Source organism: Misgurnus anguillicaudatus, chromosome 17 (genome assembly GCF_027580225.2).
Source record: "Misgurnus anguillicaudatus chromosome 17, ASM2758022v2, whole genome shotgun sequence".
Lineage (NCBI taxonomy): Eukaryota > Metazoa > Chordata > Actinopteri > Cypriniformes > Cobitidae > Misgurnus > Misgurnus anguillicaudatus.
The window spans coordinates 26,333,929-26,361,917 of record NC_073353.2 but is presented as its reverse complement, the minus strand read 5'-3'; the positions used below and the strand labels follow the sequence as shown (position 1 = coordinate 26,361,917).

General features: G+C 39.3%; 1 protein-coding gene across 3 annotated transcripts; it reads left to right on the top strand.

The window, feature by feature from the left end:
* The first annotated feature begins 45 nt into the window (after positions 1-45).
* On the top strand, positions 46-27,139 carry ankrd44 (ankyrin repeat domain 44). Of its 3 annotated transcripts, none has more exons than XM_055215262.2 (28): positions 46-534; positions 6,895-6,978; positions 7,999-8,077; positions 9,136-9,206; positions 9,666-9,866; positions 10,335-10,422; positions 10,733-10,875; positions 11,041-11,253; positions 11,764-11,842; positions 11,950-12,064; positions 12,141-12,223; positions 12,769-12,886; positions 14,718-14,786; positions 15,696-15,836; positions 16,614-16,679; positions 17,936-18,047; positions 18,248-18,319; positions 18,845-19,046; positions 20,385-20,472; positions 20,780-20,897; positions 21,230-21,449; positions 21,558-21,645; positions 21,729-21,812; positions 22,322-22,467; positions 22,574-22,650; positions 24,997-25,076; positions 25,161-25,252; positions 25,640-27,139. In XM_055215262.2, the coding sequence occupies exons 1-28, from the start codon at positions 508-510 to the stop codon at positions 25,669-25,671; spliced, it is 2,988 nt and encodes a 995-aa protein (XP_055071237.2). In that variant the 5' UTR covers positions 46-507; the 3' UTR covers positions 25,672-27,139. The 3 variants fall into 3 exon arrangements, with proteins under 3 accessions (XP_055071237.2, XP_055071235.2, XP_055071236.2); XM_055215260.2 differs by having other exon boundaries at positions 25,543-27,139; XM_055215261.2 differs by having other exon boundaries at positions 47-534; positions 12,823-12,886; positions 25,543-27,139.
* The last annotated feature ends 850 nt before the right edge of the window (positions 27,140-27,989 follow it).

The window sequence follows — 27,989 nt, the reverse complement described above, 5'->3', positions numbered from 1 at the left end:
TGAACCGTCTGGAACATGCTTAATATTCATAATACGACGTTCGCCATAGTATGATGTAAATGCTCGTAGGGGAAGGATATAAACGTTGACTTCCTGTAGTTTCTTAAAACGAATGAATATATATCGCAGAAAATAAGCGAGTGGGATATAGGATCCGAAACTGCGACCGCTGAGGGGGCGACTGCTATAAATGCGGATTGTTTACAGCAGTCCTCGCATCCTTTCCTCCCTCCCCTTTTCCTCTTTCCCGGAGAGTCGGAGCGGTGGTGGTGAGACAGCGGCTGCAGCTGCTACTGCTGACCGAAGATAGCGCCTGCAGTGCGGGCTCGACCGTCACATCACACCGGGCCCTTTACTGGGTAGGATCCACAGCAAAGCAGGAAGGAAGCCTTTGATGCCACGTTATTGTGCATCCTCCTTTTGTGAAGTACAGCGTACAACATCTGGATTGTATTAACCTTCACCTTCAGGTTTTTTCAGGAGTTTGGATGTACAGTTTCACTTGATATGGCTGTTCTTAAACTAGTCGACCAGGTAACTGCATTAGATTACTGATTACACAATGCATTTTTTAATATTTTAGCTGATGCAAAAGGTAGAGGATGGTGCTTTTGTCAATCTATATTTTTGCACACGATTTAAATCCATTTTCTATTCATGCACGAATTATGGATTTGTGATGCTTATCGTACAAGCTGTATGAATACATATGTGACAGTACATACAAGTATTTTGTATATGCCTTTCTAGCTATGCATTTGAAAACAATATTGTGGTTATGTTCTGGTCGGAGAATGCCCGAGGCACAAAATAAACTTGAGCCATTTGAAGTCTTGAATCTGACTGTGGCAAATATGTACAAGACGCTCATCTTAACAAGTTCAATCAAGTTCACATTTCTTTCCACGAAACTATGTTTAAAGCGTTTAAAATGTTTTTCATATTTGTTGCACAACGTATGTAACATACATTATCTGCTTTCATTTAGAGAAGACAAACTTCCTGCTGTGATGCTGATGTTGATAGGCTATGGCTTCTGGCTACATCTAATCTAACACAGTCTAAAGTTTTAAGAAGGAAACAAATGCAAATCCAAGTCTGCATTCCAAATTCATAGCACAGGTCCAAATCTGTTCTGTGTCTTAACTAACTAGTATAAGTGGTTACCAACATTTTGCTCAGTCAGCTCCACCCAGTTACAGCCACGAGAATTAACTTCCTTCTCTCACAACCATCACTAATGTTTGTTTAATTTATTTTGTAACAGGTACAGTAGTAGTTTAGGTTACAACAAATCTTTAAAATCTTAAAACCCGACAAAGTTTTGTCGTTAGTGTAGTCATGTAATATTTGTTAATATGAATATTATAGTAAGTGTTACTTTTATTTTGCCATGAACTACATTAGAAAGTTAAATGAAATGCAAATTCTTTTAAGATTAGTCACCTTGATGTGTTGCCATTTTTTCTTTTTGAGCAGCATACGGGTTAATAATGCCTAACTTTTGTAGACGTCTACTGTCGTGGTCATGTGATGCCCTCATATCTACGGTAGACGTCATTGCAAATGTTCAAGGAAGCTGTCCTTCAGCAAGTAACTTGATGTCTGTCAGTCCCATGGACTTCATGCCAAGGCTGAGATATATTTTTAGCTGCAAGACTTTTAGACTCTTAGAGACTACATCTGAATCTTTAATAATGACTTTAATAAGGACAGTTTCATGACTTGTACACTCCATTGTTACAAAAATGCCCTTTGATCAAAACAACTTAAGCTCTGTTGCCAGACATCGGTCTCATGCTATTGACAAGGCTTTTCTGGGGGTTTAAAAGCAGATGTGCCACTTAAATTTTAGTTGAAGCTTTCATTTCATCAAAGGAAAACTGTTCAGATCCTTGTCCATAGACGTCTATACCAAGTTAATTTCTGTAAATGCAGCTCGTTGCTTGTTTCTACAAACTGGGGTTTGAGTCAAAATTATTTTGGAGGGGAATTAACACAGATTTCCACAGATTTTGTCCTTGGTGATTAAAACCAGGACACATTTTAAAAAGTAACTTTGTGATGCAGAGTGTTTACAAATTTTGTTATTTGCCCCAAAGAGGAAAGGCACAGGAAGTTGTTGAATCCCAACATTCCCCCTGTTATGCTTTTTTGTAGTCTCAAAGGACTACATGACACAAGTTCAGATAGATAGAGAGAAAAATAGAGAGGGAAATGGAGGGTGGTGTGTTTACGGGTTATAATGTGAGGTTTTAGTCAGTTGTGTACTTCTATATAAATTTCTCTCTTTATGCTTTTACATATTCTTAAAGGACAAGTTCGGTATTTTACACTTAAAACCCTGTTTTCAGATTGTTTATGATGAAATAGAACGGTTTTGACTGAAATTTGGACATATGATGCTGGCTGGCCCGAGAATTTTTGGGTGTTTCTTGTTTCACCTCCCACCTCTACAATGGCTGCATAGGTGCACTGGAACAATCCTTCCTAAAATGCATTAAACTTTCGTTTACAAAGACGTGAAACTCACCGAGTGGTCAGGGGTGTTCATATGCTCACACAAAAATCGCTGCAAAAGATGCTTTCCAACAGGTTTTATCGTAGTTTATGTCCAACTCCATTGACTTGTATTAGATGTGCTGTGAGGTACGGTATTACTCCGCGCCGGGGACGTTGTTTGTATTCCTGCAATTGGCAAAGGCGGATTATCGCCACCAACTGGGCTGGAGTGTCTATTATTCAAGCTCTCAACGATAGAATGTACGGGTGTGAGGCGTTTGGAAAAATAGGTCCACAAGTTTACAACAAATGCTAAAACACCTGTTGGGAACTATTTTCGGGCACTGCGTAATATCTTTGCGCCTCCTGCAGCCCTGTTACGGCAGCAAAGTCTCTAAATATTATGCCAAAATGAGAGTATAGTTCCTAACCATATGGGCCTAGAAAATCGCAAGTTTTAATTTTCTGTCAGTCTAAGTTCACTATTTAACTACAAAAGAGTCAAGTTGTAAATAGGAAAAATTTCCAAACTCTTTGTTTATTTTTAGCGCCATGCTAATGGTCTAAAAAGATTCAATGAGTTATGCTAAGCTATGCTAAAAATGGGACCGTCAGACATAGATCAGCTGAATGGATTCCAAAACGGTAAAAATCTAATGTTTAATTCTAGGGGAGCTGGAAAATTAGCATATTTTCCAAGAAAGCCTGTCTGGGATTAGGCTTAAGCCCAGTCCGAGAAACTGCCCTCCAGTGTTATTGATTTATCTTAAAATACACACCAGTAATGTTTTTTTTTAAGGCATGTTTATAAATTAATGCTTAAATGTCTTAATTTAACTATGGCCTAGTTCTGGCTTTAGCTAAGCTTTGTCTGTGAACCTGAGCCATAGTGTTGCAATGGCTTTAAACTTAAAACAGGACACACAACGTTTTAATAAAACTCTGCATAATCTCTGAATCAGGCAGCTTGTTTGTAGCAGGACAGATATATTTCAAACATAAAAACATGCCTGGAACAAGATTTTAATTTCGCAGTTTTGTGGGCCTTAAGCAGTTCCTCATTTTCAACCCATAATTCGTGAGGAGTCTGTCGGTTTTGTTTTGAAGAAGACACATAAAAAGAGGAGTGTGGAGTGCTCCACTTGTCAAAAGTAGAGAAACCTCACCCCTGGTTGGCTAAAGAGGAAGTCTGGTTCATTCTTATTGGCCCTTTCAGGGAAATAAGGGGATGGGACGTGGGGGATGGCCTTAGCCTAACACATGTCAACAATGGCTTCAGTGTTTGAGTGTTTGGCATTGATCAGCAGTGGGAGGTCGGGGAATGTCCTCATTTGTGATGAGCTGCGTCCAGATCCCTGCTTGTGCCAGCGCTCGGCAACCTCATCCACAAGCCCTGCGGTGGCATTACACAGACAGCACTGTTGTCATGCTGCACAGCCACCAGCTGTTGTGTTCGCTTTCCTCTGAGAGAAGAGCTGTGTGGTCGTGCATGTAAGCAAGATAAGACGTGATATCACACACAGCGATGAGGACTTGGCATTGTGTTCTCATGCGATGTTCTCACAAGTTCCCGCAACTGTGGCTTTTGTTCTCATTTGTCCAGAGATTGTATTCATAATTTAGGAGGCTTAATGGAGTTCTGATTCATATGACCTTTTAACTATCAAATTTTTATGGTTCTCCTGATATTATTTAAAGGAACAGTATGTAGGATTGTGGCCATAACTAGTATTGCAATCACAAAACTTGTGGCTAAAACTGGTACTGCAATCACACAGCTGGTGGCCAATACACAGCATGACAACCTAAACATCAGTTGAGGGCTGCAACTCCACTTTTTAAATAACAATATCCTGGCCAGACCACTGTTGTCAGTGATATAAGTATTTGAAATGAAAATTATTTCTTAATGTCTAGTGACATATCAGGGTCGTTTTATGAATAATTGATATAAATGTCTTACATACTGTTCCTTTAAGTGAAATGAGACTGACTGTATAGAGCTATAAATTTAATTTGGATTGCATACTTGGATAATTTGCTTTTAAAGTATTTGGTGACTGGCGAGACGTATTTAGGTTTTTATTGAAATCTTTGACTTCTGATGGAAGAAGTCAGAAGAAACTAAGATATTAAAGAGATCTGGCTATTATTTTTATTTATTTATCTAAGTTTGGAAGCAGCATGGTCATGTAATCCAACCCAACGAATCAGCATGAAGAACTCTGTTTGCCTGTTCTCTACTTCTGTTCCATGACAGTTTTGGAGCATCTCTCCTCCTCCGCCCCTTCGTGAATTGTGTCACTCTCGGCTGGTACCCATGCAGTTAAGGATGGTGGAATACACCAACATTTTTCTTGCATTTGTTGCTTTTAGACACCTGAGCCACAGAAATCACTGATGGCTTGTGGTAGATTAGTGAACCGGAGATCGTTTTCATGGATGATGAAATGAGTTTAAAGCGAGTGGGTGAGAGATGTCCTGTTTCTGCATCTTAAAGTAGAGCAGATCTAAAAAACACAACTCGGGTTAACACCACGCAGAGAGTTTGTGTGCATGCATGTGTGTGTGTGTTAATGAGAATCAGTGTGATAACATCTAGTCTGCGTTTATGAAGTAGCCCTGAGTATAAATTGAAATTGTTTGCATGCTGACCTGACTACATGCGCTCTTTTGTATAGCGGAAGTGAAAATGCATTCCACGCTTCCTCTGTGTCGTTTCTGAGAAGGTGAAAATAAGAAACAGGAAGTTTGATGTGGGGGTTAGTTACTGCACAGACAAAGGAAGTGCAGATACAACCAGTTTTATAGCTTTGGTTCAAACCACTTTACTGTCGTTGTCCCTCTTGTGCCTAAAGTTCTCAGATTATCATGTTTCATTGTAATGACAAAATGATGACTGGCAGGGGTCTTTATCAAGGGGTCCGTGACCTCTGCGGTGCCACTGTGGTACTGCAGATGGTCTACCAATTAATATTATTATTTGAGCTCAAATAATTTGTGAAAATGATATACATATGCATTAAAGCTAAAGTTTACAAGTTAAAGTTGATGAATGAAAACCCCTAATAAGTTTTTAATTATTTAAATTCTATTAATAAATTCAAATATCACAGTTTTTAAAAAAAATAAAAAAACACATGTAAAAATAGACACTTTACAAAATTTGGATTGGTTCACTTGTTCATTTAAAAATGACAGATGATAATTAAATAAAAGAAGGATGTCTTTAATTCACCATGTGTGTTAAAACGCTTCCTGTTGGCTATAATTTGGCCTACCAGTGATGACGGCATTTTAGGGAAATGGTTCAGACAGGGGGTTTCTTAACCTGGTTAGTGTTTTGTGCTGAGATACAGATTTAGAAAGTACAATTTGACGATATGAACTAAAAGATGGTTCCAGTTTAAAGCAGCATTTCACCTGTAGAAACATTAAACTATATTGAAAGAGCGTCATATTTGTAGTCGAAATGTAACATACATTTCGAATTTAGTGCCTATTTGACAGAGAAAAGGGGTGTTTGTAGTCTCACCCCCTCAACAAAGATATTGGACTTCCTTCTTTCAGTGATGCAAAATGATGATTTTTACATCATTGAAAGAAGGAAGTGCAACACTGAAATCTGTATTTCTTCTGTCTCAGTTGCAACTGAGGAAATGATGCACGACCATTCAAAAACATGACTAGAGTTATAACTATACAAAGCTTTCCCTTTAAAGACAAAGCACAATACCCGTCCACCATTTTTGGGTATAGTGACTTCTTTATTCGAGGGCGCTCGATGCAAAGTTTGTCACAACATGTATGTAGCCCGTCATGTGTGTGGTTTCTTTTTTCACAATATGTGTTCTGCGCCCCGCCTGTGTGCATCACGTGTCTTCCCAAATAAGTGCCTGTGCAGACGCGTCTAAAGGGTTATGATAAAAGAGATGCTCGCGTTTGCCAGATACTCGCATAATCTCATGCGTAATCAAAGTTTACTGTTAAGTGAATGTCTTGCGTGTATTTTGTGAGCGTGAGCGTCTCTTTTATCATAAACGGTTTTGACGCGTGTGCAGCAGGCACTTATTTTGACAAAACACGTGATGCACACAGGATCTCTCGACATGCAGAACACATATTTTGGAAAAGGGAACCACACACATGACACACCGAACACTTATTTTGAATTAGCGCCCCTCGGATGAGCAGTCACGAGCTGCCACTGTCCTTTAGGATTATTACTAGGTGTTTACATATAAAGAAAATGTAAGTGGCGTGTTTCTGTAGCTTAGCTGGAGCATTGCATCAGTGCTTGTGCGTTTGATTTTGGAAAAAAGCATCTGCTAAATGTAAATGTAAGTTGTGCCTTGCGTTTGCCATGTTTAAATAATCTTTAATTTTTTACAGCCACCCCTTGTGCAAGCCATCTTTAACGGAGACCCTGATGAGATTCGTATGCTTATATGTAAATCAGAAGACATCAATGCACTGGTATGAATCGGCTCATTTCACTTGACTACAGCTTATCTCTGTTTCTCATATTGTTTTTCAATTGTTTAGAAATCGCATTGAAAACAGACATCCAATTTTAAATACATTTGTTTTAGCGAAGGTGACAGGACACAAAATTGTTTATAAGCCCGTTCTTCCTACCGGATATTTATTTATTTTGCCTGTCTGTATGTGTTCGCCCTGATGGCTACATCAAGAATTAGCTCTAGAGTCAAGCTGAGGTCTAGTGTCACACATCTGTAGTCAGTTCCCAAGCTGCATGTTCAATCTGGTTTAGCTAACGTCACAACCAGCTGTGTGTAAACAATGCAATGACGGTCCAGAGGTGAATATGTCTGTGATCTTATCTCTGGGACAATTGAAGATTTCTAGGTTTTTGAAGTTATAAATGTGTTCTGAAAATAATTTTAATAAGGGGACATTTCACAAGACTTTTTTTAAGATGTCAAATAAAACGTTGGTGTCCCCAGAGTACGTATGTTAAGTTTTGGCTCAAAATACCATATAGATAATTTATTATAGCATAATATAAGTTAAAATTGCCATTTTGTAGGATTGACCAAATGTGCCGTTTTTGGGTGTGTCCTTTTAAATGCAAATGCGCTGATCTATGCACTAAATGGCAGTGCCGTGGTTGGATAGCGCAGATTAAGGGGTGGTATTACCAACATCACAGAGGGAACCAAATTTCAAATACCTGTTTTTCGCATGCTTGCAGAGAATGGTTTACCAAAACTCAGTCACTGGGTTGATCTTTTTCACATTTTCTAGGTTGATAGAAGCACTGGCGACCCAACTATAGCACTTAAACATGAAAAAAGTCAATCATTTGAGGAATGTAATGTTCTTTTTTTGACCTTTGGACCAGACTGTACATCTAAAATAAGTCCACCAAATGACCGCTAAGCCTCTCTATCGTCGCATGTCTGTACCCATTCTTGTTGATGTTTTTGTCGGTCTGTCTCACTCTCCACCTGTTTCACTTGTGTTCTCTCTCAGGACACAGAGAAGCGAGCTCCTCTTCACGCAGCTGCCTTCCTCGGAGATGCTGAGATCACAGAGCTCCTCATTGTCTCTGGTAAAATAGCTCTCATTCTCCTTTTCTTCCCCACCTCTTTTTTATGCAACCTTTACAGCATATTATTAACAAGATATGTTTGTTTAAAACCAACTGCAGTTATTAACGTGTCAGTCGACCCCCAAAATAAATATTTGGTGCAGTCGGAGATGAGTCATGCTTGCACCAAACTTGGCAAAGCTTCATACGTGTCAGAACCAATAACAGAAAAGTAATATGGCCTTGGAACAACAAAAGGGGGCGTTTACACCAAGGCGTTTTTTTCTGCGTATGTTTTCAGTTGTTTTTAATGGAAGCACTGTGCTTTTAGAAAACACCAGCAGCTGTTCAACTTTGGGTAAAACGCTCAGCTTGTCAATGTCACTTTTCACTCAGCCGTCCAATCATAGTGGAGGAGGGGCGGGGTAAATACCACAACAACCAACCGGCACATTGTACAACGACTGATAAAAACAGAAGTATCATAGCAAACTAAGCACTTAGCTAAAGAAACGCTGACAAACGCCGACATTTGGGTCTAACTGCCGTTTTCAACCGCGAGTTGTACACGCTTCCTAATGCTGTGTTCACACCAGCTGTGGTAGAGGTGTCAAGCGTGATTCATTTCAATGCTAAGTCAATGTGAAGACGCTTTGACGTGCGTCTTGAGGTTTCGCAGTGCAAATGAGGCGTTTAGCGTGGCGCGGTTCATGCGAATTAAGCTTTGCCGCGGGGAACACGCGAGTTGAAAAATTTTCATTTTAGCGGAAAAACGCACCGCGTTAACCAATCAGGAGCTTGCTCTAGTAGTGACATGATTGCAGGAAGCGAGCGGAGTCGCAGAAGCACCTGCCATGACGCAAATTTCCACGTGAATGTCTCGATGACTAGAATTTCACGCGCGAATGAAGCGAATTTGATGCCTCAAACGCGGCTGGTGTGAACCCACAGTAAGAGCAAATATGATATCATATAATTGGAGGTTTCGAGTGAACTTTAAAAATCCAACCATTGCAAGGTTTATGCTTTTTGTTGTATGACATCTTACATATTTTACTTATGTATTTATTTATTTGTAGGGGCACGGGTCAATGCCAAAGACAGCATGTGGTTGACTCCACTACACAGGGCAGTGGCATCACGTAGCGAGGTGAGCTTTGTTATTAAACAGCCAAAGTTGGAACACAGGTTTTGTGTTAAAATAAAATGTTCAGTCTTGAATGCCGATTGGTCAATTCAGTGTTCCAGCTGTGCAGATATTCACAGTATAATAAAAGCTATGATGCAAACCACTTGTTTATTCAACTACTGCATACTGCACCTTACAGAGACAACTATTTCAACCTTTATTTACATGTTGAGAACATAGTAGAAGCCCAAACCTCTTTTGTAAAACTGTAATGAGAATTTTGACTCATAGCATCAAAAGATGCATTAGAATGAAGAAGTATACTTACGATTAAAGGGGTAGCATGAATTTGGCCTAATGTAGTTTAGCTCTGACTGGCTAATACCTTTTTTTCAGTAGATAAATATATATTTTAAAATTGTGTATTTTCAGCATTTGTAATGCTGGTATCTTCAATAATTTTATTTTGCACACATCTAGGAGGCAGTTCGTGTGTTGATTCGTCATTCTGCCGATGTTAACGCGCGGGATAAGAACTGGCAGACGCCTCTACACGTCGCTGCCGCTAACAAAGCTCTGCGATGCGCTGAGGTCCTCATCCCGCTTCTGAGCAGCGTCAACGTGTCAGACCGCGGAGGACGTACCGCTTTGCACCACGCCGCCCTCAACGGCCACACTGTGGTACTGCATGTCCAGACCAAAAATCTGTCTAGGGATTCTTTTAGGTCCGTATCAAGAAGCAGGGTGCAACAGAGTGTTTTTTTAAGTCCTTATCAACACGCTCTATAGGTCACAAAATAGCACAGGGGTCTGTTACGATAGGAATGCACACAGCATAGAAAACTAAGTATGAAGTTTTGCATAGTTAGGATAGCAAAGTAAACGGGTTTATCAAGGTTTTAAAATGCAGAAACTGCTTTCACATAGCACACATTTCTGATACAGTCACATGACGCATGAAGCTAGCAAGTTTCAACAATTCAAAGTGGTGTTTAAAGTCAGTATTTAAATTGTGAGACAAACACACAGCACAATACAAGCTTTAGGAGAGCCATAAATGTTACTGCATTACTCATGGTTTACTGCTTGTGACTGGCATTCACCCAGTCCATTTCTTTTTTCTCTCTCTCTCTCTCACACTCTCTTTAGATGGTTAACCTCCTCCTGGCTAAGGGAGCCAACATTAATGCCTTTGATAAGAAAGATTGCCGTGCGCTGCACTGGGCTGCATATATGGGTGAGGTCACGGATGTCCTCATGTGTATATGCTCTGTCTTTACGTTATTAATCTTTGACCTGCTGTGTGTTGTTATTGCAAGTCAGTATGAATACATTTACGTTTTCCTGTAGCTCAGTGGTAGAGCATTGCGTTAGCAGTGCAAAATATCAAACACAGGGAGCACACATAGTGCTAAAATGCATACAGTGTAATGCACTGTAAGTTGCTTTGGATAAAAGCATCTGCCAAATGTAAATGTAACGTATGGGTGATGTGTTTCTTTAAAAAAAATGTGTGTGTTTGGTCTTTCCTCTCTATATGCCCGCAGGTCATTTAGATGTTGTGTGTTTGTTGGTGAGTCAAGGGGCTGAACTCAGTTGCAAGGACAAGAGGGGATACACACCTCTCCATGCTGCTGCTTCCAATGGACAGATCGCTGTTGTGAAACACCTGCTTAGCTTGGCTGTTGAGGTATCCAGGATACATACTTATGTTATGCATTGATGTTGTTTTTAAACAGAACTGTGCTGATGAATCGTACACACTACGTCCTGGACCATTTACTGAGAAAGTACTTTTGATCAAAGACAGAATGATATATATAGAAAATATATAATATTCAATGTCCCCCCATAGATCGATGAAGCCAATGCCTTTGGGAACACAGCTCTCCATGTAGCATGCTTTAATGGACAGGACGCAGTGGTCAGCGAGTTGATCGACTACGGAGCTAACGTCAGTCAGCCAAATAACAAGGGCTTCACGCCGCTCCACTTTGCTGCTGCATCTACCCATGGTGCTCTGTGTCTAGAGTTTCTGGTTAATAGTGGAGCTGAAGTCAATGTGCAGGTACATACATCAGTCCAGGATGTAATATGGCAGACAGTCCAAAACGTATGATGTATAATATGGTTTATGTTAATATCAGGGCAAGTGACTGTAGAAAAGGTGAAACTTTAAACCCCAGTGATCTATGAGATTTAAATGGATAGTTCACTCAAAAAATAATCCTGTACGAATTTCTTTGTTCTGCTAAACACAAATAAAGGTATTTTGAAGAATGTTTGTGCTCAAAACAGTTTTGGAGCATCATTGACTTCCATAGTATTTTATTTCCACTATGGTAGTCAATAGTGCCCAGTGACCGGTTGCATAAACATAGCAACAGAATGTGTCTTAAGAACCAGTCTGATCAACTAGCCACCGGTTACTTGAAGGATTGGCCCTGTAGATTTGGATTGAAGCATCCACACAACTCACTCCATAATTACTGCCCACTTTCTCCACCATTATCAGTATTGTGTTGTTTGTCCTTAAGTAAAAAAAGAAATTAGGTAAATATTTTGTGTCATCTTTTAGAGTCGTGATGGAAAGAGCCCTCTTCACCTGACAGCAGTCCATGGGCGATTCACTCGCTCCCAGACGCTCATCCAAAACGGTAAAGCTGTTTCTAACCCACTAAACTTTAAATCTGAACACTGATTCTGCAAATAACTTAAATCTCAAAGCTGTACATTACAAATAAAGATGTTTGTTTTAATGCAGGAGGAGAGATAGATTGTGTCGATAAGGATGGAAACACTCCCTTACACGTTGCTGCCCGATTCGGCCATGAACTTTTAATAAACACCCTCATCACGAGTGGAGCTGACTGCACCAGGTTCGAATCCTTAGTTAAATCTTGGTGAATCCTTGTTTTTTTTGTTGTTACTGTCACACTTTTTGTTTCTCTGCAGAAGAGGGGTGCACGGCATGTTTCCCCTGCATCTTGCTGCTCTGAATGCACATGCTGACTGCTGCCGGAAACTTCTTTCTTCAGGTACTAAAATTGAAGGCATTACATCTATACTGAAAACATTTTATAGTTTTTTCAAAGATACTGAATAAAAGACTTTGTGTAACTCTATCCTTGAAAATGGTTTATTCTGTGTTCAAAATATATTTTTATGTATGAATTGTTAAGCTGCTTTGCTGGACTCTGCCAACTCTTATATGTTTGTGCTATCATTGACTGTGAGTTCATTGAATACAATCAGTGTGTAGTTTTAAGATGCTCGTGTTTCCTATCACTTTAAATTGCACTTATTTAACCTGCTTCTGTTCAGTTTCACGCAATTGTTATCTCAATTCTGAGCGATGTGTGTTTGTCTTGCCTTTCCTATTCGCACAGTCTTTGTTTCTTGTGCACTAACATCCTTTCTCTTGTCTTTCTACATCTCTCTCTTTCTATCTATATCTGACTACTACTTATCCATGTTGTTCTCATCACTTCCTGCGTTCTGGCATTGTGGCTGTCTGTATCCGGGGACACTTTCGTCTTTCGTGCATTCCTTCTGTCCTCTTCGTCCTTCTATTCCTCCACAGGGCGGAGGTATAGCATAATGTGCCCTCTCAGTAATGACTCAGTCCTGTCTGCAGGCTTCCAAATTGACACTCCGGACAATCTGGGCAGGACGTGTCTGCACGCCGCGGCTGCAGGCGGGTGAGTTTGGTCTGAGAATTGGTCTGGACGGAGGCAGAGGATGTCTGTCTGATCAGCTGGTGTTATGCTGAATTCAAGACCCCCTCAAAGGCTTAAAGGAATAGTTCACTAAATATATATATATCAGAGTTCCCACGGGTCCTTGAAATCCTTGAAAGTTTGTGAATCTGGAGGGAAAATTAAAGGCCCTGGGAAATTTTTGAAAATATACATACATAGATCCACATTGAAAGTGCTTGAATCTATTTTATGCAAGAAGTTTTCTGGAAAAAAATCCATATTATTCCTTGTGTAGTGTAGGATAATATCATACAAATTCTAGACTTTTAAAGCACACCTGCTAAATTGTTCGCTTTAAATGCTTATATCTTCTGTATGCGAATGTTGATTCATCCCAAAATGCTTTTTTGCATAGTTGTGTTTGACACATGAAAACGTCTTGGGTTACGTTTGTATCTGTTGTTCCCTGAGAAGGAACGAGACGCTGCGTCTCCCTTGCCATACTTCCTGCGTCCCTGTAACGCCATCTTTGGCAATATTTCAGATAGCGATATACTTCCTGGCTTCCACGTCACCCTGTCTTTGTTGTTAAGCCTCACCATTGGATGAATTTGATATACACATTCAGATGCACTTACCCCTGGAGGCGTCCCCAAAGTGTCACCGGAGTGACGCAGCGCGAGTTCCCTTGAAAGGGAACTGTAACAATGTATCTTTAAAGGTAACACAATGTAACCATGCGTGTCCCCACATTTAGTCTGTGAATTTGAGGGTATTGGACCTAGAAAGTCCTTGAAAGACGTAAATACACTCAGATACAAATTGTTTTCTTTCACAAAGAAGTTTCACGTCAAAAAAGGTATATTAACCCAGTAGTATGGATTTCTTTTTCCGATGATGGATGGGCTTTACAAAATGGCCTTTATTCGAAGCCATTACAAAGCTAGGAAGAAACAGGATATTATGTATTATAACTCTAAATGTGGTCATATACATGTAGAAAGCCATTAAGGTAAGTCAATTATGGGGTAATTTTAAGTTTTTCAGTTTTAGTTTTTGGTGAACTGTTCCTTTAATTCTGTTGGATCCCAAGGGTTAGTTGTTTGTAATGCCTGATTAAAAATGGCATTTGGGTTGAAGTAGTTTTACACAAATTAGAATATTTAATACACACCCTTTCACAGTCTTTGCATGCTTTTTAGATGAGTTTTAGACCGAGAGAGTTTTTGACAATGGAAAAATCTACACAAAGTTTTGCTTGACAGGTTCCTGTAAGATAGGGGTGACCAACCCTGTTCCTGGAGATCTATCCTCCTGCATATTTTAGTTCCAACCCAGCTTCAACACACCTGACTCTATTTTTTAGGTAGCCCTGAAATGCTTGATTGCCAGGTTCAGGTGTGTTTGATTGGGGTTGTAGCTGAATTCTGCAGGACAGTAGATCTCCGGGAACAGGGTTGGTCACCACTGCTGTAAGATATGTCCCCATGTAGCTATTTTTAATCTGGGTAATAGGTATGCATGTATAGGCTCTTTCAACTTGAATGGCGAGAGACTGGAAGCTCAAGCCCTTTGCTAAACTTATTTTTCAATAACATTAAACATCATGTATGTAAATATGAATAGAGTAAAAATGTTTTTTAACCAATGTAATAACTCTATTCAAGGAGAGGAGGACTGTGGTGGGGTGGATAGCTGAGTTCAGGCTAGTCTGGTTTATTTGTCTGTCTTTGTCAGACCTGCTGTGTGTCTGCATTCCCAGCTCAAGGCGAAGCAGCAGTGACAAAGCCATGTTTTAATCTCTGTTTCTCTTTCTCTCTTTCTCTGTCAGTAATGTGGAATGTGTGAAGCTGTTGCTCAGCAGCGGAGCTGATCATAACCGGAGGGACAAGCATGGAAGGTGAGTTCTTTGTATAAGTGAGAGATTTAGGTCAAAATGATAAATTGCTCATTTTCACACACATGCAATTCTCAGCTGATTTGTAGTACTGAAGTTTCGAAACAGACAATATGCATTTGAAGCTTCTGTGCTCTGCATTTACACGAAATGTTATAGACCTGCACTATAAATGAGCCATTCTTTAGTAAAAAAATGAAGGTTACAAAGCCATTTCATAAATTATAATTTACATCCAGTGTTTATCAAAACATTAGTGAAGGCGTATTTGATTCGTAATGAATTTTAACATAATGTAAGTCTTTATCATTTTTCAAGATTTTGTATCTTGGATATAATTAGGTCGTGTTAGGGGCTAATCACACCAAATGCGTTTTAAACGCTTGGTAACGCAAGGCACCACGCACTGCATTTTTTTAAAAAGAGCAGTGCAACGCGGCTTTTTATATTGCTAGGCAACCACCAAGTCAGCTGTCTTGTCAATCAAATATTGAAGCTGGGCGCTCTTTTGCTGTTAACTGTCATATTAGCAGAAACTTTAAAAAGAGGGTGCTTTCTCTGACCTTGTTTGAGGGTGAGAGCTGCACAAACACGCAGGAGAGAGTGAGCGAGTGGAATCTGGTTCTTCAAAGCAACTGTAAACTTCCCTCACCACAACGTAAGGCCCGCCTCTCCCCTCATACGATTGGACAATGGAAAGACGCAAATGACGTCGGGTGCTTCTTCCTTCAAAAGCGCGTGCTGCGGCTGGCGGCAAAAAACGCAAGGCACTCGGCGTGCATAAACAGCGCCCATACGCTCCCTGCCCATAGAATATCATTCAAAAAAGGCGTCTGCAACTGCCATAAACGCTTTTGGTGTGATTGGCCCCTTAGAGTGTGTAATTTTAACCAGTTATTTATGTTTGCACAGGACCCCTCTACATTATGTGGCAGCTAGCCGGCACTTTCAGTGCTTGGAGACTCTTGTATCCTGTGGTACCTGCATTAATGCCACTGACCAGTGGGGGCGCTCTGCCCTGCACTACGCTGCTGCATCTGACCTGGACAGAAGGTATACCGAACATAACACAAACAACCAGGGGTACATTTCGCGAAAGAAACTATTGTCGCAAGTTCAATAGAGTTCAATGGTAAAAATGACCATAGTTAGCTAATGATGCTTACGAGCAGAGAAAATATTTCAACTTGGTCTTCAGTTTACCAAAATAAGAGTGCAGAAATAAGTGAAAAAACTGTAATCAGGCAGCATGTAATTGGCCATTGTAGATAGATAGATAGATAGATAGATAGATGTATAACCAAATTAAATGTAAATCAGCGGTAATCAGCGGTTTAGCTGTAGTCCTACAGCAGGTGAAGTTGAGTGTAATGCCAATTTCTATCTCCAGAGACTGCTCACTTCTACAGTAACGCATATATCAGTGTTACCATGGCAACTCTAGGCTATTTTTAAGGCTTGTTTTAATGGGGTAGTTTATCTGCAGAAAGTAGGGCTTTACCTCAGGTTGATATGGCATACAGAAACATTTTTCCCCAGAAAGTTTATATCTTGGATTTACAGAAACTGTTTATCATCTTCTTTACTAAAAATGTAGTGTAAGATTCTGTATGCCCTTACCAAAACGTTAACCATAATTTTTTATTAATAGAAGACAAATATATTTAAATGTAATATTGTTCTTATTTAAAATGGGGGATTTGGAGAATTAGAGGTTTTTAAATATAAAATGGTATGCAACCTAATTAATATTCATGAGGTGACCTGATCATGTAGTGTGTTCTATCCGTTTGTAAAATCATCACATGTATCTGTGTGATTTCTTTGAAGGCGACGTGTGGTCTTGGAACCAGAGAGCGAGGGAGTTCAAGCCGAGAAAGAGAAAGAGGCAGCTCAGTAAGTTTCATCAATTTTAATCCCCATCTGCTCAGCTTCATCTCTCATCCTGCTCTCCATTTCCACCCATCACTGATAATGTTTACAAACACACTGCACTGATGCCAAAAACTGTGTGCCTGTGTATATATGTTACTGTGCATTATCCTTAAAGAAAAACACCACCGTTTTTCAACATTTTACAATGTTCTTACCTCAACTTAGACGAATCCCTATCTTTTTTCAATGCGTGCCCTTAATCTTTGTACAGCGCATCTTGAATGTGTTAGCATTTAGCCTAGCCCCATTCATTTCTATGGCTCCAAACAGTGATGAATTTAGAAACCACCAAACACTTCCATGTTCTCCCTATTTAAAGACTGTTACATGAGTAGTTACACGAGTAAGTATGGTGGCACAAAATAAAATGTGGCGATTTTTTTATACGGATAAAAATGAGAACTATATCGTATGGCGGAAGAGCACTTTTTGCAGCACTTTGAACTCGGCGCACAGTAACATCCTCACTCATGACTACTCCTCCTCTCGCTCAAACTTCCATCAATATTACTGCACCCAAGATCGAAGTGCTGTAAAACTATATTGTATGGCTTTTCCGCCATACAATATAGTTCTCATTTTTTTATCCGCTTAAAAAAATTGCCACGTTTTGTGCCACCATACTTACGCGTGTAACTACTCAAGTAACAGTCTTTAAATAGAGAAAACATGAAAGTGTTTAGTGGCTTCTAAATTCATCACTGTTTGGATCCTATAGAATGAATGGGGCTAGGCTAAATGCTAACACGTTCACAATGTGCAGTACAAAGATTAAGTGAACGCATTGAAAAAAAGATAGGTATGTATTCATTCGTCTAAGTTAAGGTAAGAACATAGTAAAATATTGAAAAACAATGGTGTTTTCCTTTAACCTTTCATTCATAGTTTCTCAGTGTTAATGGCGACTATCATGCAAATCTTTTTTCATCATTTTGTAGTTAACATTACACTCACATTTAGGTTGTTAGCAGACGCCTTTTTTTTCCAAAAAAGCAATAATATGAGAAGTCCTATATAAAGTTCCAGTGCTTTTAAGAGACAGTGTACATTAACTTTTAATATAAATGATGAAATCTCTTAATATTCTATATGCCCAATATGCATATTTGATTTAAGATATGTGTATACACACGCACGCACGCAGGCACGCACAGAGAAAGAAATAATAACCTAGAAACAGTGCACAATCACAAGTATTTTTTTTATTGTACATGCAGATGTCTTGAGTTCCTGATGCAGAATGGTGCCACCCCATCACTCAAAGACAAGCAGGGTTACAATGCCGTTCATTACGCTGCAGCATACGGCCACAGACACTGTCTAAAACTGGTAAGGATCCTTCCTCCATCTGTTTTCAATAAACTTTAATTAAATGTGAATAAATGTCACTTATGTATTAAACTAGTTGGACACCTGCATTGGTAAACCTAAGATTCACCAAATGGAGAGAATGAGTGTGATTTTGTTTAATTCAGTATAAATAGATGTATTGTGATCATGCGTATGATTTTGACTGAATTTGATTTTAGCTTCTGGACAGAGATGAGAACAATCAGGATGAGATGGAGAACAGTCAGACAAGAAGCCCGCTGCATCTAGCTGTGAGTGTAAACACCATCACATATACAGGAGATACACACACAGACCTTTCAAGCTTTATTAATAGTCATTCTTCTTATATACACTGTGGTTCTTCAGTGCTCACAGAAACATGTTTACAGGTCAGATTCCTGGCAAAACATTAGTTGGTTAGGTTTAGACTAAAAAAGCCCTCAACAGTCTAGAACAGTGGTTCTCAAACTGGGGGCCGGGGCCCCCAGGGGGGCCGCGAGATGGTGCCGGGGGGCCCCAGTTTTATGACATTTTTATAAAATACATTAATTTATTATGAATTCTGTGGAATTAATGCTAAAAAAAACAAGGCAGCACTACTTTGTATAATATAATGTTTTGTTTAATTAAAATGTGAAGTTTTAGAACTGTTTTTTGTCATAAATATTCTTTGGGGGGGCCGTGAAGGAATGCACCGTAAACAAAGGGGGCCGCACGCTGAAAAAGTTTGAGAACCACTGGTCTTTAAGTCTTTCACCTTATTTGTAACACTCATACATCATTTGTGTTTTCAGGCGTACCACGGACATGCGCAAGCCCTGGAAGTGCTTTTGGAGGGTCACTGTGAGGTGGATCAGGGGGATGAAGTGGGTCGGACTCCACTGGCGCTCGCTGCCCTCAGGGGCCATAATGATTGCACAATCACCCTCCTGAACCACGGGGCCTCGCCAAGAAGCAGAGACACTGTCCGTGGACGCACACCAATCCACCTCGCAGGTAAAGATGGTACTCCGACAGAATAATCCTTCAGTCGCCGCTATAAAAAAAAGAGGGGTGGCCGGTGACTTCTTTTCCAACGGGCGCAAATATGTGTTTGGTGCGTTGCAAACCTATGTGCCTGCTGCACATGCGTTGAAAGGATTTATGATAAAAGAGACGCTCAGTTCACAAAATACTTGCAAGACACTAACCTTGCACTTAACCCTGATTACACATGAGATTAAAGGATTAGTCCATTTTCTTAAAAAAAATCTAGATCATTTACTCACCACCATGTCATCCAAAATGTTGATGTCTTCCTTTGTTCAGTCGAGAGAAAACCTTCCAGGATTTTTGAGGGAAACATTCCAGGATTTTTCTTATTTTAATGGACTTTAATGGACCCCAACACTTAACAGTTTTAATGCAGTTTAAAATTACAGTTTCAAAGGACTCTAAATGATCTCAAACGAGGCATAAGGGTCTTATCTAGCGAAATGATTGTCATTTTTAAGAAGAAAAAGAAAAAATATGCACTTTTAAGCCACAACTTCTCATTTTCCGTCGGTCCTGTGACGCGCCAGGGCGATCTCACGTAATACTTCATCACGTCAAGATGTTACGGATGACGTATCGAAACTAAGCCCCAGTGTTTACAAGTGCGAAGAAAGATGACGTTCCGACGTTGTTGTATGTCGAATTATACGAATTAATGTCTTTGTGTCAGTTTATTGTTTACAATGGTCCGCAAATGTGTGTTTCATATATGTAACACGTGACATCATTATGCAATTACGTGAGGTCGCGCTGGCTCGTCATACAGCCGGAGGAAGATGATAAGTTGTGGATTAAAAGTGATTTTTTATTATTTTTCTTGCCAAAAATGACAGTCATTTCGCTAGATAAGACCCCTTTGCCTCATCTGGGATCGTTTAGAGTCCTTTGAAGCTGCAATTTTAAACTGCATTAAAACTGTTACGTGTTGGGGTCCATTAAAGTCCATTAAAATGAGAAATATCCTGGAATGTTTTCCTCAAAAAACATAATTTCTTCTCGACTGAACAAAGAAAGACATCAACATTTTGGAAGACATGGTGGTGAGTAAATGGATTATGCTTTAAGCAAGTATTAGGCAAACGTGAGCGTCTCTCTTATCATAATCCCCTTTGAAGCGTCTGCAGCAGGCACATATTTTGACATGACGGGTGATGCACGTAGGTTCACATGACGTGCCAAACACATGACATGCTAAATACATGTTTTGACGAGCTTTGCATTGTGCGACTTTTAAAAAAAGTTGACGCCGGGCGCCACTACACAAGTGGTTAAAATATATAAATATGCTGTTCTTTCTAGTAATGAATGGTCATACATCATGTGTGCGCCTCCTGCTGGAAGACTCTGATAATGCAGATCTGGTGGACACAGCAGACTCTCAGGGACAGTGAGTCATTATTTTTCATTACCCAAGAAAGTTGTTCATTATGTATTCTATATATTTTCATGTTTTCTGTCTATTTATATGCATTTACCGTAAAGCTGCTTTGCAACAGAGAATATTCATTATATTAGATAGGATGCTTTTATGTAGAAAACAATTCACAATTGTGAAAAGCACTATAGAAATAATCCTAGTTTTGCATTGAATTATTATTCACAATTATTAAACACATTGTTCCTGACTCAGAAAGGAGGAAAAATGCGTTTTTATGAGCTTGTTTTGTCATTGACCCATGTATTTGTTTCTTCAGGACCCCTCTTATGCTGGCAGTAATGGGGGGTCACGTGGATGCTGTGTCTCTACTGTTGGAGCGTGAGGCCAGTGTGGACCTGGCTGACCGTCATGGTCTGACTGCATTACACCTGGGCGTGAGTTTACTTATCTTGTAGCATTCACTCTGATCTTCATGTAGCTCAATTGATTTGCATTAGCAATGCAAAAGTTTGTAGGTTTGATTTCAGAGAACACGCATGCTAATAAAATGTTTACCTTGTAATACATCATAAGTTGCTTTGGATAAACACATCTGCAAGGTGCATAAATTTGTAAAATGTAAATGCATCTGGTGCAAGTTGTAGATAGGGGCAGTGATGCTTCACTAACATCACTTGCATAGTATGTAGTATCTCACATAGGAACGCAAGCATTTTTTTAAAATCTTAATCATTTGATAACAACGTGTTGTATTTTTCTTTCTCAGCTCTTGTGTGGACAGGAGGAGTGCGTTCAGTCTCTGTTAGAGCTGGAGGCATCAGTGCTGTTAGGAGACTCCAGGGGCCGAACGGCGATCCACCTGGCTGCAGCGAGGGGTCACGCATCCTGGCTGAGCGAACTCCTTAACATCGCCGGTGCCGAATCCCCCATCCCACCGTTGCGAGACAACCATGGATACACGCCCCTACACTGGGCCTGTTATTTTGGTTAGATCTCTGTGGTTTAATAATCAGAAAATGTTGTGAGCATTTTTTATTCCCAAGCTTTTATAGTGGTCGGTCCGGCATTTAGCGTGTGTGTTTGTTTGTGTACAGGTCAGGACAGCTGTGTGGAGGTCATACTAGAGCAAAGATGCTTTCGGCAGTTTGAAGGAAACCCCTTCACACCATTGCATTGTGCTGTGTACGTCTGCTGCATGATTTTCATTCGTTTAACTTGGTTTGTTTGTACTCTTTGTTTCAAATGGTCGTTGTCATCCTCTGCAGGGTCAATGACCATGAAGCTTGTGCCAACCTTTTATTAGAAGCCATGGGATCAAAGATTGTAAATTGCATAGACTCGAAGGGCAGGTGAGTTTGAAATCCATGTGAATAGATACTGATAGTAGAATTTATGTATTTGGCGTATACATACAGTATTTTATCAGTCTGTATTACCTGGGAATCTAACAACAAAATTCGGGGAAAATCTTCCATTATACCATTAAAGCAACACCAAAGAGTTTTGGCTCTTTGCTCCCCCTACAGGTTAGAAGCGTAATTGTCCATTACCACTGTCATAAATACTGAGGCATAGCTGGCTCTGATTGGATTGTAGGTCTGCCGTAAAGCAAGTTTTTGTAGTTAATACTCGAACTACAGGACCGCTACCCGACGGTTGGAAACTTCTTTAGTGCGGTTTTGGCCGATATGGGGCTGCAAAGCGAATGTGAAAGTGCTGTTCACCCTGTTTAGAGTGGATGAACGACTGAAACTGTTTTGGAAGCGTTATTTTAAGGTAAAAAAACTCTTTGGTGTTGCTTTAAGCATGAAACTTAAATGTCATGACATTAGAAACAACTGCAATCAATGTTTATCAGGACACCTCTTCATGCTGCCGCATTCGCTGGCCACATAGACTGTGTTCAGTTGCTTCTGTCCCATAATGCATCTGTGGATGATGTTGACCAATCAGGACGCAGCGCCCTCATTATGGCAGCAGAGAGAGGAAGGGTCGAGGTCGTAGGTACACATTTTCCCTTTACATCTCATGCGTTGCATTATGCTTCTATTTGTTTTAATTGAGTATGAAAAGTGTAGTGTCTTTTAAAGCGTGGTGTGTCTTTTAACAGAGGCTCTGCTTACCGTTGCAAATGTTTACCTGACTGATGAGAAGGGCAACACTGCACTCCATCAAGCCTGCAGTAATGTAAATATCTGTCTTTTTAGGAAGGAAACATTTTCATGTGCATTGTTTGTGAATTTGAACTAAAATATCAACTATGGTGCTATGTTGAACTTTAAGAAAAAAAACATTTTCCCACATCTGGCCTTAAGTAATAGGGTTGTACATTTTAAACATATAAACAGATTAGTCAAAGAGATTATTGTATTTTGAAGGGAAACTCCAATTTTTTTGAAAATATGCTAATTTTTCAGCTCCCCTAGAGTTAAACATTTGATTTTACCTTTTTGGAATCCATTCATCTGATCTCCGGGTCTGGCGGTACCACTTTTAGCATAGCTTAGCACAATCCATTGAATCTGATTAGACCATATCTGCCTAGAAAATCGCAACTTTTAATTTTCATTGACACGATGAAACTACAAAGAAGTAAAGTTTTAAATGGGAAAAATATCAAAACTCTTTGGTTATTTTTGAGCGCAATGCTAATGGTCTAATTGGATTCAGTGGATTGTGCTAAGCTATGCTAAAGGTGGTACTGGAGGACCCGGAGATCGGATGAATGGATTCCAAAACGGTGAGAGTCGGATGTTTACCTCTAGGGGAGCTGGAAGGTGAGCATATTTTAGGAAAGTGCAGTGTCCCTTTAATATAACCTTTAATATAGTATGCTGATCATTTTGTATGTGAAAAGTTTCACAGAATGTACACCATTATGAATGCACCACTTTAGCTTAATCGTAAGTTTTTACTTTCTAATTTTTTATTTAGATTTTTTTTACATCTTCAGTGTAGTCACCCCTTCCCTCAAATTTGCATAAATGTACTTTTTGCGAAAAATACATTTTATTTGGCATTTTGCCCTTTCTAAATAACTTTTCATCTGGGCTCTTATTGGCTGCTTTTCCCATTATTTAGCCCAAGTCATCTATTTTAAATAAATATTAAAGGTCCAGTGTGGGTTTCTAGCAGTGAGATTGCAAATTGCAACCAACCATTAATTTTAAACATGTCTTTCGCCTGAGACGAAATGCGCTCCATAGAGCAGTTTGTCCATTTAGGGCTACTGTAGAAACATTGCGGGGACTTCCATGTAAGAAGACCTGCGGTGTATGTAGATTAAAAATGGCTTGTTTTTAGGTAATAAAAACAATACAGTTTATTATGTAAGGTCATGCACCACTGATAATAAAGTTATCTATATTATATTGCATTTTTGTCAAGAGATCCTTCTGAAAGTTACACATTGCACCTTTTAATGGGATAGTTCACCCAAAAATGAAAATTCTGTCATTTACTCACACTCATGTTGTTACAAACCTGGAAAAAAGAATACAATGGAAGTGAATAGGGCTCACAGACGGTTTGAATATGTACATTCCTCAAAATATCTTCCTTGGTGTTCATCAGAACACAGAAATGTATACAGGTTTGTGACGACATGAGAGTGGGTAAATGATGACAGAGTTTTCATTTTTGGGCAAACTATCCCTTTAAGAAATTAATATGTTGGCACAATTACACTTAAAGGCGGGGTGCATGATTTTTGAAAAACACTTTGGAAAAGGGATTCAGGCCAAACACCAAAACACACTTGTAGCCAATAATCAGTAAGGGTCGTGTCTACTAACCGACATCCTTGCCTGGGTTGCGTATGTGTGGGGCGGGTCTATCAAAAGAAGGTCCAGATTCTATTGGGGTAGGGGCGTGTTTGTTTAGGTGATTTTAAATATCCACATTGGCAGAGATCATGCACCCCGCCTTTAACTAATATCAAACATTCAGACATACATATGCCTTCAAAACAAAAAAGAAACATTTCAGTCAAATGACCTTAAAGGTGCAGTGTGTACATTTTTGCGGCATTTAGTGGTGAGGTTGCGACCAAGGCTTAGTCCACTGCTCACTCCTCGCTTTTGAAACACATAGAGAAGCTACGGTAGCTGCCACCGGACAAAAATGTCATCGTCGGAGACAACTTAGTAAAAAATTGTCCGTTAATGGCTTCTGTAGAAAAATGGTGGCACAAAATGGCGACTTCCATGTAAGGGGACCCTCGGTATGTGTAGATAAAAAGGTCTCGTTCTAAGGAAATAAACACATAACGGCTTATTATGTAAGGTCTTTATACACCCCTGATAATATAGTTTTGTATATTATTTTGCATTTCTGTCAAGAGATCCTTCTAAAAAATACACACTGCACCATTAAACTTTTGAATAGTTGTGTATAGCCATTTTTTGCCATTCTCAAAATGAAAAAAATGTCACTTTTGAACTCAAGCCCTGTCATATTGAATAAAAAAAATTATAAAACTTTACTCCTGTTATCAGAATTGTGTTGTGAACAGTATTTTTGCTGTAATTTCAGGGAATGGAAGAATGCGCGTTACTCATTCTCGGAAAACTCCCAGACTCCGCCCTCCTCGCTACGAACGCTGCACTGCAAACGTGGGCACCACTTTCCATTAATACCTCTTTGCTCAAAGCCGTTTATTTTTTGCTGAACTGTTGGTTTCTCGTCCACTTTCTCAGGCCTCTTCATTTGGCTGCGCGCAGTGGTATGAAACAGACGGTGCAAGAGTTGCTCTCTCGGGGTGCCAGCGTTCAAGTTCTGGATGAGAATGGTGCGTCTTCCTGAAACCCAGAAGCCAGCATATATATTCGTTCATGTAGCTTGTGTATCTCCCTATGCATGCCTCCAATATTGTGTTTTGTTAATGGCATAAAGGCTTTTGCCAAAGCAGTGTCTGTCTTTCAAAGCTTTGACATGCATTGTCCCCCAACTGTGTATTTGTCGGCACTTATGGAATGCTGCTTTCGTCCAATCATCTCCCTTTGTTCCACTGCTCCGTCCCTCCCTTTACCTGTTTCTGCTCTCCTGTCTCTCTCGCTCTTTGGCTGTCTTTCCCCGCAGGTTTCACCCCTGCTCTGGCTTGCGCTCCCAGCAGGGAAGTCGCTGACTGCCTGGCTCTCATTTTGGCTACCATGATGCCTTTCTGCTCCCCTTGCAGCTCTGGAACTCCTTCGCCAGGCGACCTGCTGAAACCTCTTCCCACCCTTGCCAAGAGTACTAAGGGGCCCCGCAGTCCAAGGGACCCCTCCAGTGAGGGTACGACCACCGAAAACGACTCCGACTCTGAGACATTTTGACCTTTGCCTATCATAGTGGCATGAACCTCATAGAAGTTGTACAGAGTTTCTGTAATGAGATATTATGATGTAATTTCTGCCACACTTGTTTGCACAGGAGATTCTTTTCTAAAACCATCTGAATTGAATGATTGGATGTCTTTTGTACTTTCATGTTTGCCAATTGTTAACTGACTTCTTATGATGATCACACTTGAAGTATGATGTTAAATGTGCTGTGCTTTAGACGGCACAAACCCTATGAAAGCACAAGGTGAGGTCACACTCATTTACCTCTGTAGTCACTATGGGACCAATCACGTTTAAGGGGGAATTGGCGTTATTTTTACGAACCTCAATCAGAATGTGTGTTACAAATATTTATTTACGACATACGTTTGAACATACGTAAAACCCAGTGTAATGTGATGTAAATCCAACTTGCAGATATCCAGACAGTACACCAGTTGTACTTCACATATTATGGACAGAAGCCTGTTGAGCTTTGTATTGTTAAAAAGAGCATTTTTATTAGATAGAGAAATGAATTTATGGGCCTTGATGGTCTCATTTGCGTCTGATGGTTTTGGAGATTGACACTTTGTCTTTCTGTTCCTTCTCAACAGTGTTCAAATAATACTATTCAGGGTAAATTTTAGGTTTAAGTGAGAAGACACGGAACCAATATGTTCGTAAAAAAGTACCAATATTTAATAATGTTTAATTAACGGTACTAGATTTGTATGCACTTATGTATAGGAGTAAATGGGTGTTTAATACATGAACCTTAAACAAACAGTTAGTTTCTATCTACTGAAGTACTGAAAAATTTGCACTGGTTGAATTTAATTACAATTTTCTAAAATCTGTATGGACGACGTAAGCAAGTTAAAACACATTTTGCTTTAAAAAACAAAGATGGTATATCAAAACCTGGTCCACAATGTGCCAGTTTCTTCAGCATGTCCAGTGCCTTGTTCTTCAATTCCAGAGTTTGACCCATGCATGTGTATCAAAAAGATCTGAAAATGTGCAGTTTGGGTCACTTAAACTCACCTGCCAACCATTCATCAGTCCTGATGTTTGTGCCTATATGTGTGTGTTTGCTGCAAAAAATACAATTCTTTATACATATCAGCTTTTGTTGCACATCACTGTCAACATAACTAACAACAAAAGCACATGGTTCATTTTCATTACATAAATTAGATTGAGAGTGGAAAGATGCAGAGAACTGAAATCATACAGTATTATACCAGAATACAAAGCTTTGAAATGTGTGACAATCTTCTTGTACATCATGTGGTCTCACGTTGAAGGTTCTTTGTTTGCTCAAGTTTCTTTTATAAACATTGTATGGCTACATAAAATGTTTTAGCTCAGTTTTTTTGTGTGGAGTTTTATTTTATAGTAAAAAAAATTTTTTGGGAAAAAAAAGATTTTTAGAAACGGAAAAGCTGAGGATATCAAATAGGCAGTCCAAGTACATTTTGGAAGACTCAAATGTTGGGACACAGTGTAGTAACTCATAATGTAATGTTACGTTATTGTAATTAAATGTTCATAATGTAATAATTTTCTCGAAACGTAAAATTTTGAGCTTATTTTCTAATATGTTTTCAAATTTTTTACATAATGTAATAGGTTATTGTATGTATTGTATGAGAAATTTACTACTGTGGCAACTTATATTTAATTGCAGTTTATAAGGCAAATAATTTTAAACAACATTTACAATATAATCATTATTTTTAACCTCTTAAGCGTCTTCCTATCCTTTTGAGTGTGTGGGGGGTGTGAAAAGTTGAAGTGCATCTTCAAATGAATATAACTCTGGCATTTTTTGGTCTAGAAGCCTTGGTCTTGTTTTAAAGAATACAATTCAAGGTTTTTGACTGAAGTGTAAGCAAATAAAAATAAACCAAATAAATGTAAATTTTATTAAAAATTTTATAAAAAGGTAAATGTCTCCAAAAAGTAATAATGTAAACATGAAGCCATATGTCTCAAGCAGTTGTGATCCAAATTTCAAGTTAAAATCACAAAAAATGAGGTTTGTGTCATAGTTTTAGTGGTTTTACCAACAACAGCCAGTAGGTGTCAACGGTTTGCTGCATACTCTTGTCATAAATGTATAAATGACTGTTACTGCATTATTATTACTGCTAAAACATTTTGAAATATGAAAACTACATTCTTAGGGCTTTCCAATGATATATAGTTTGTCTATAT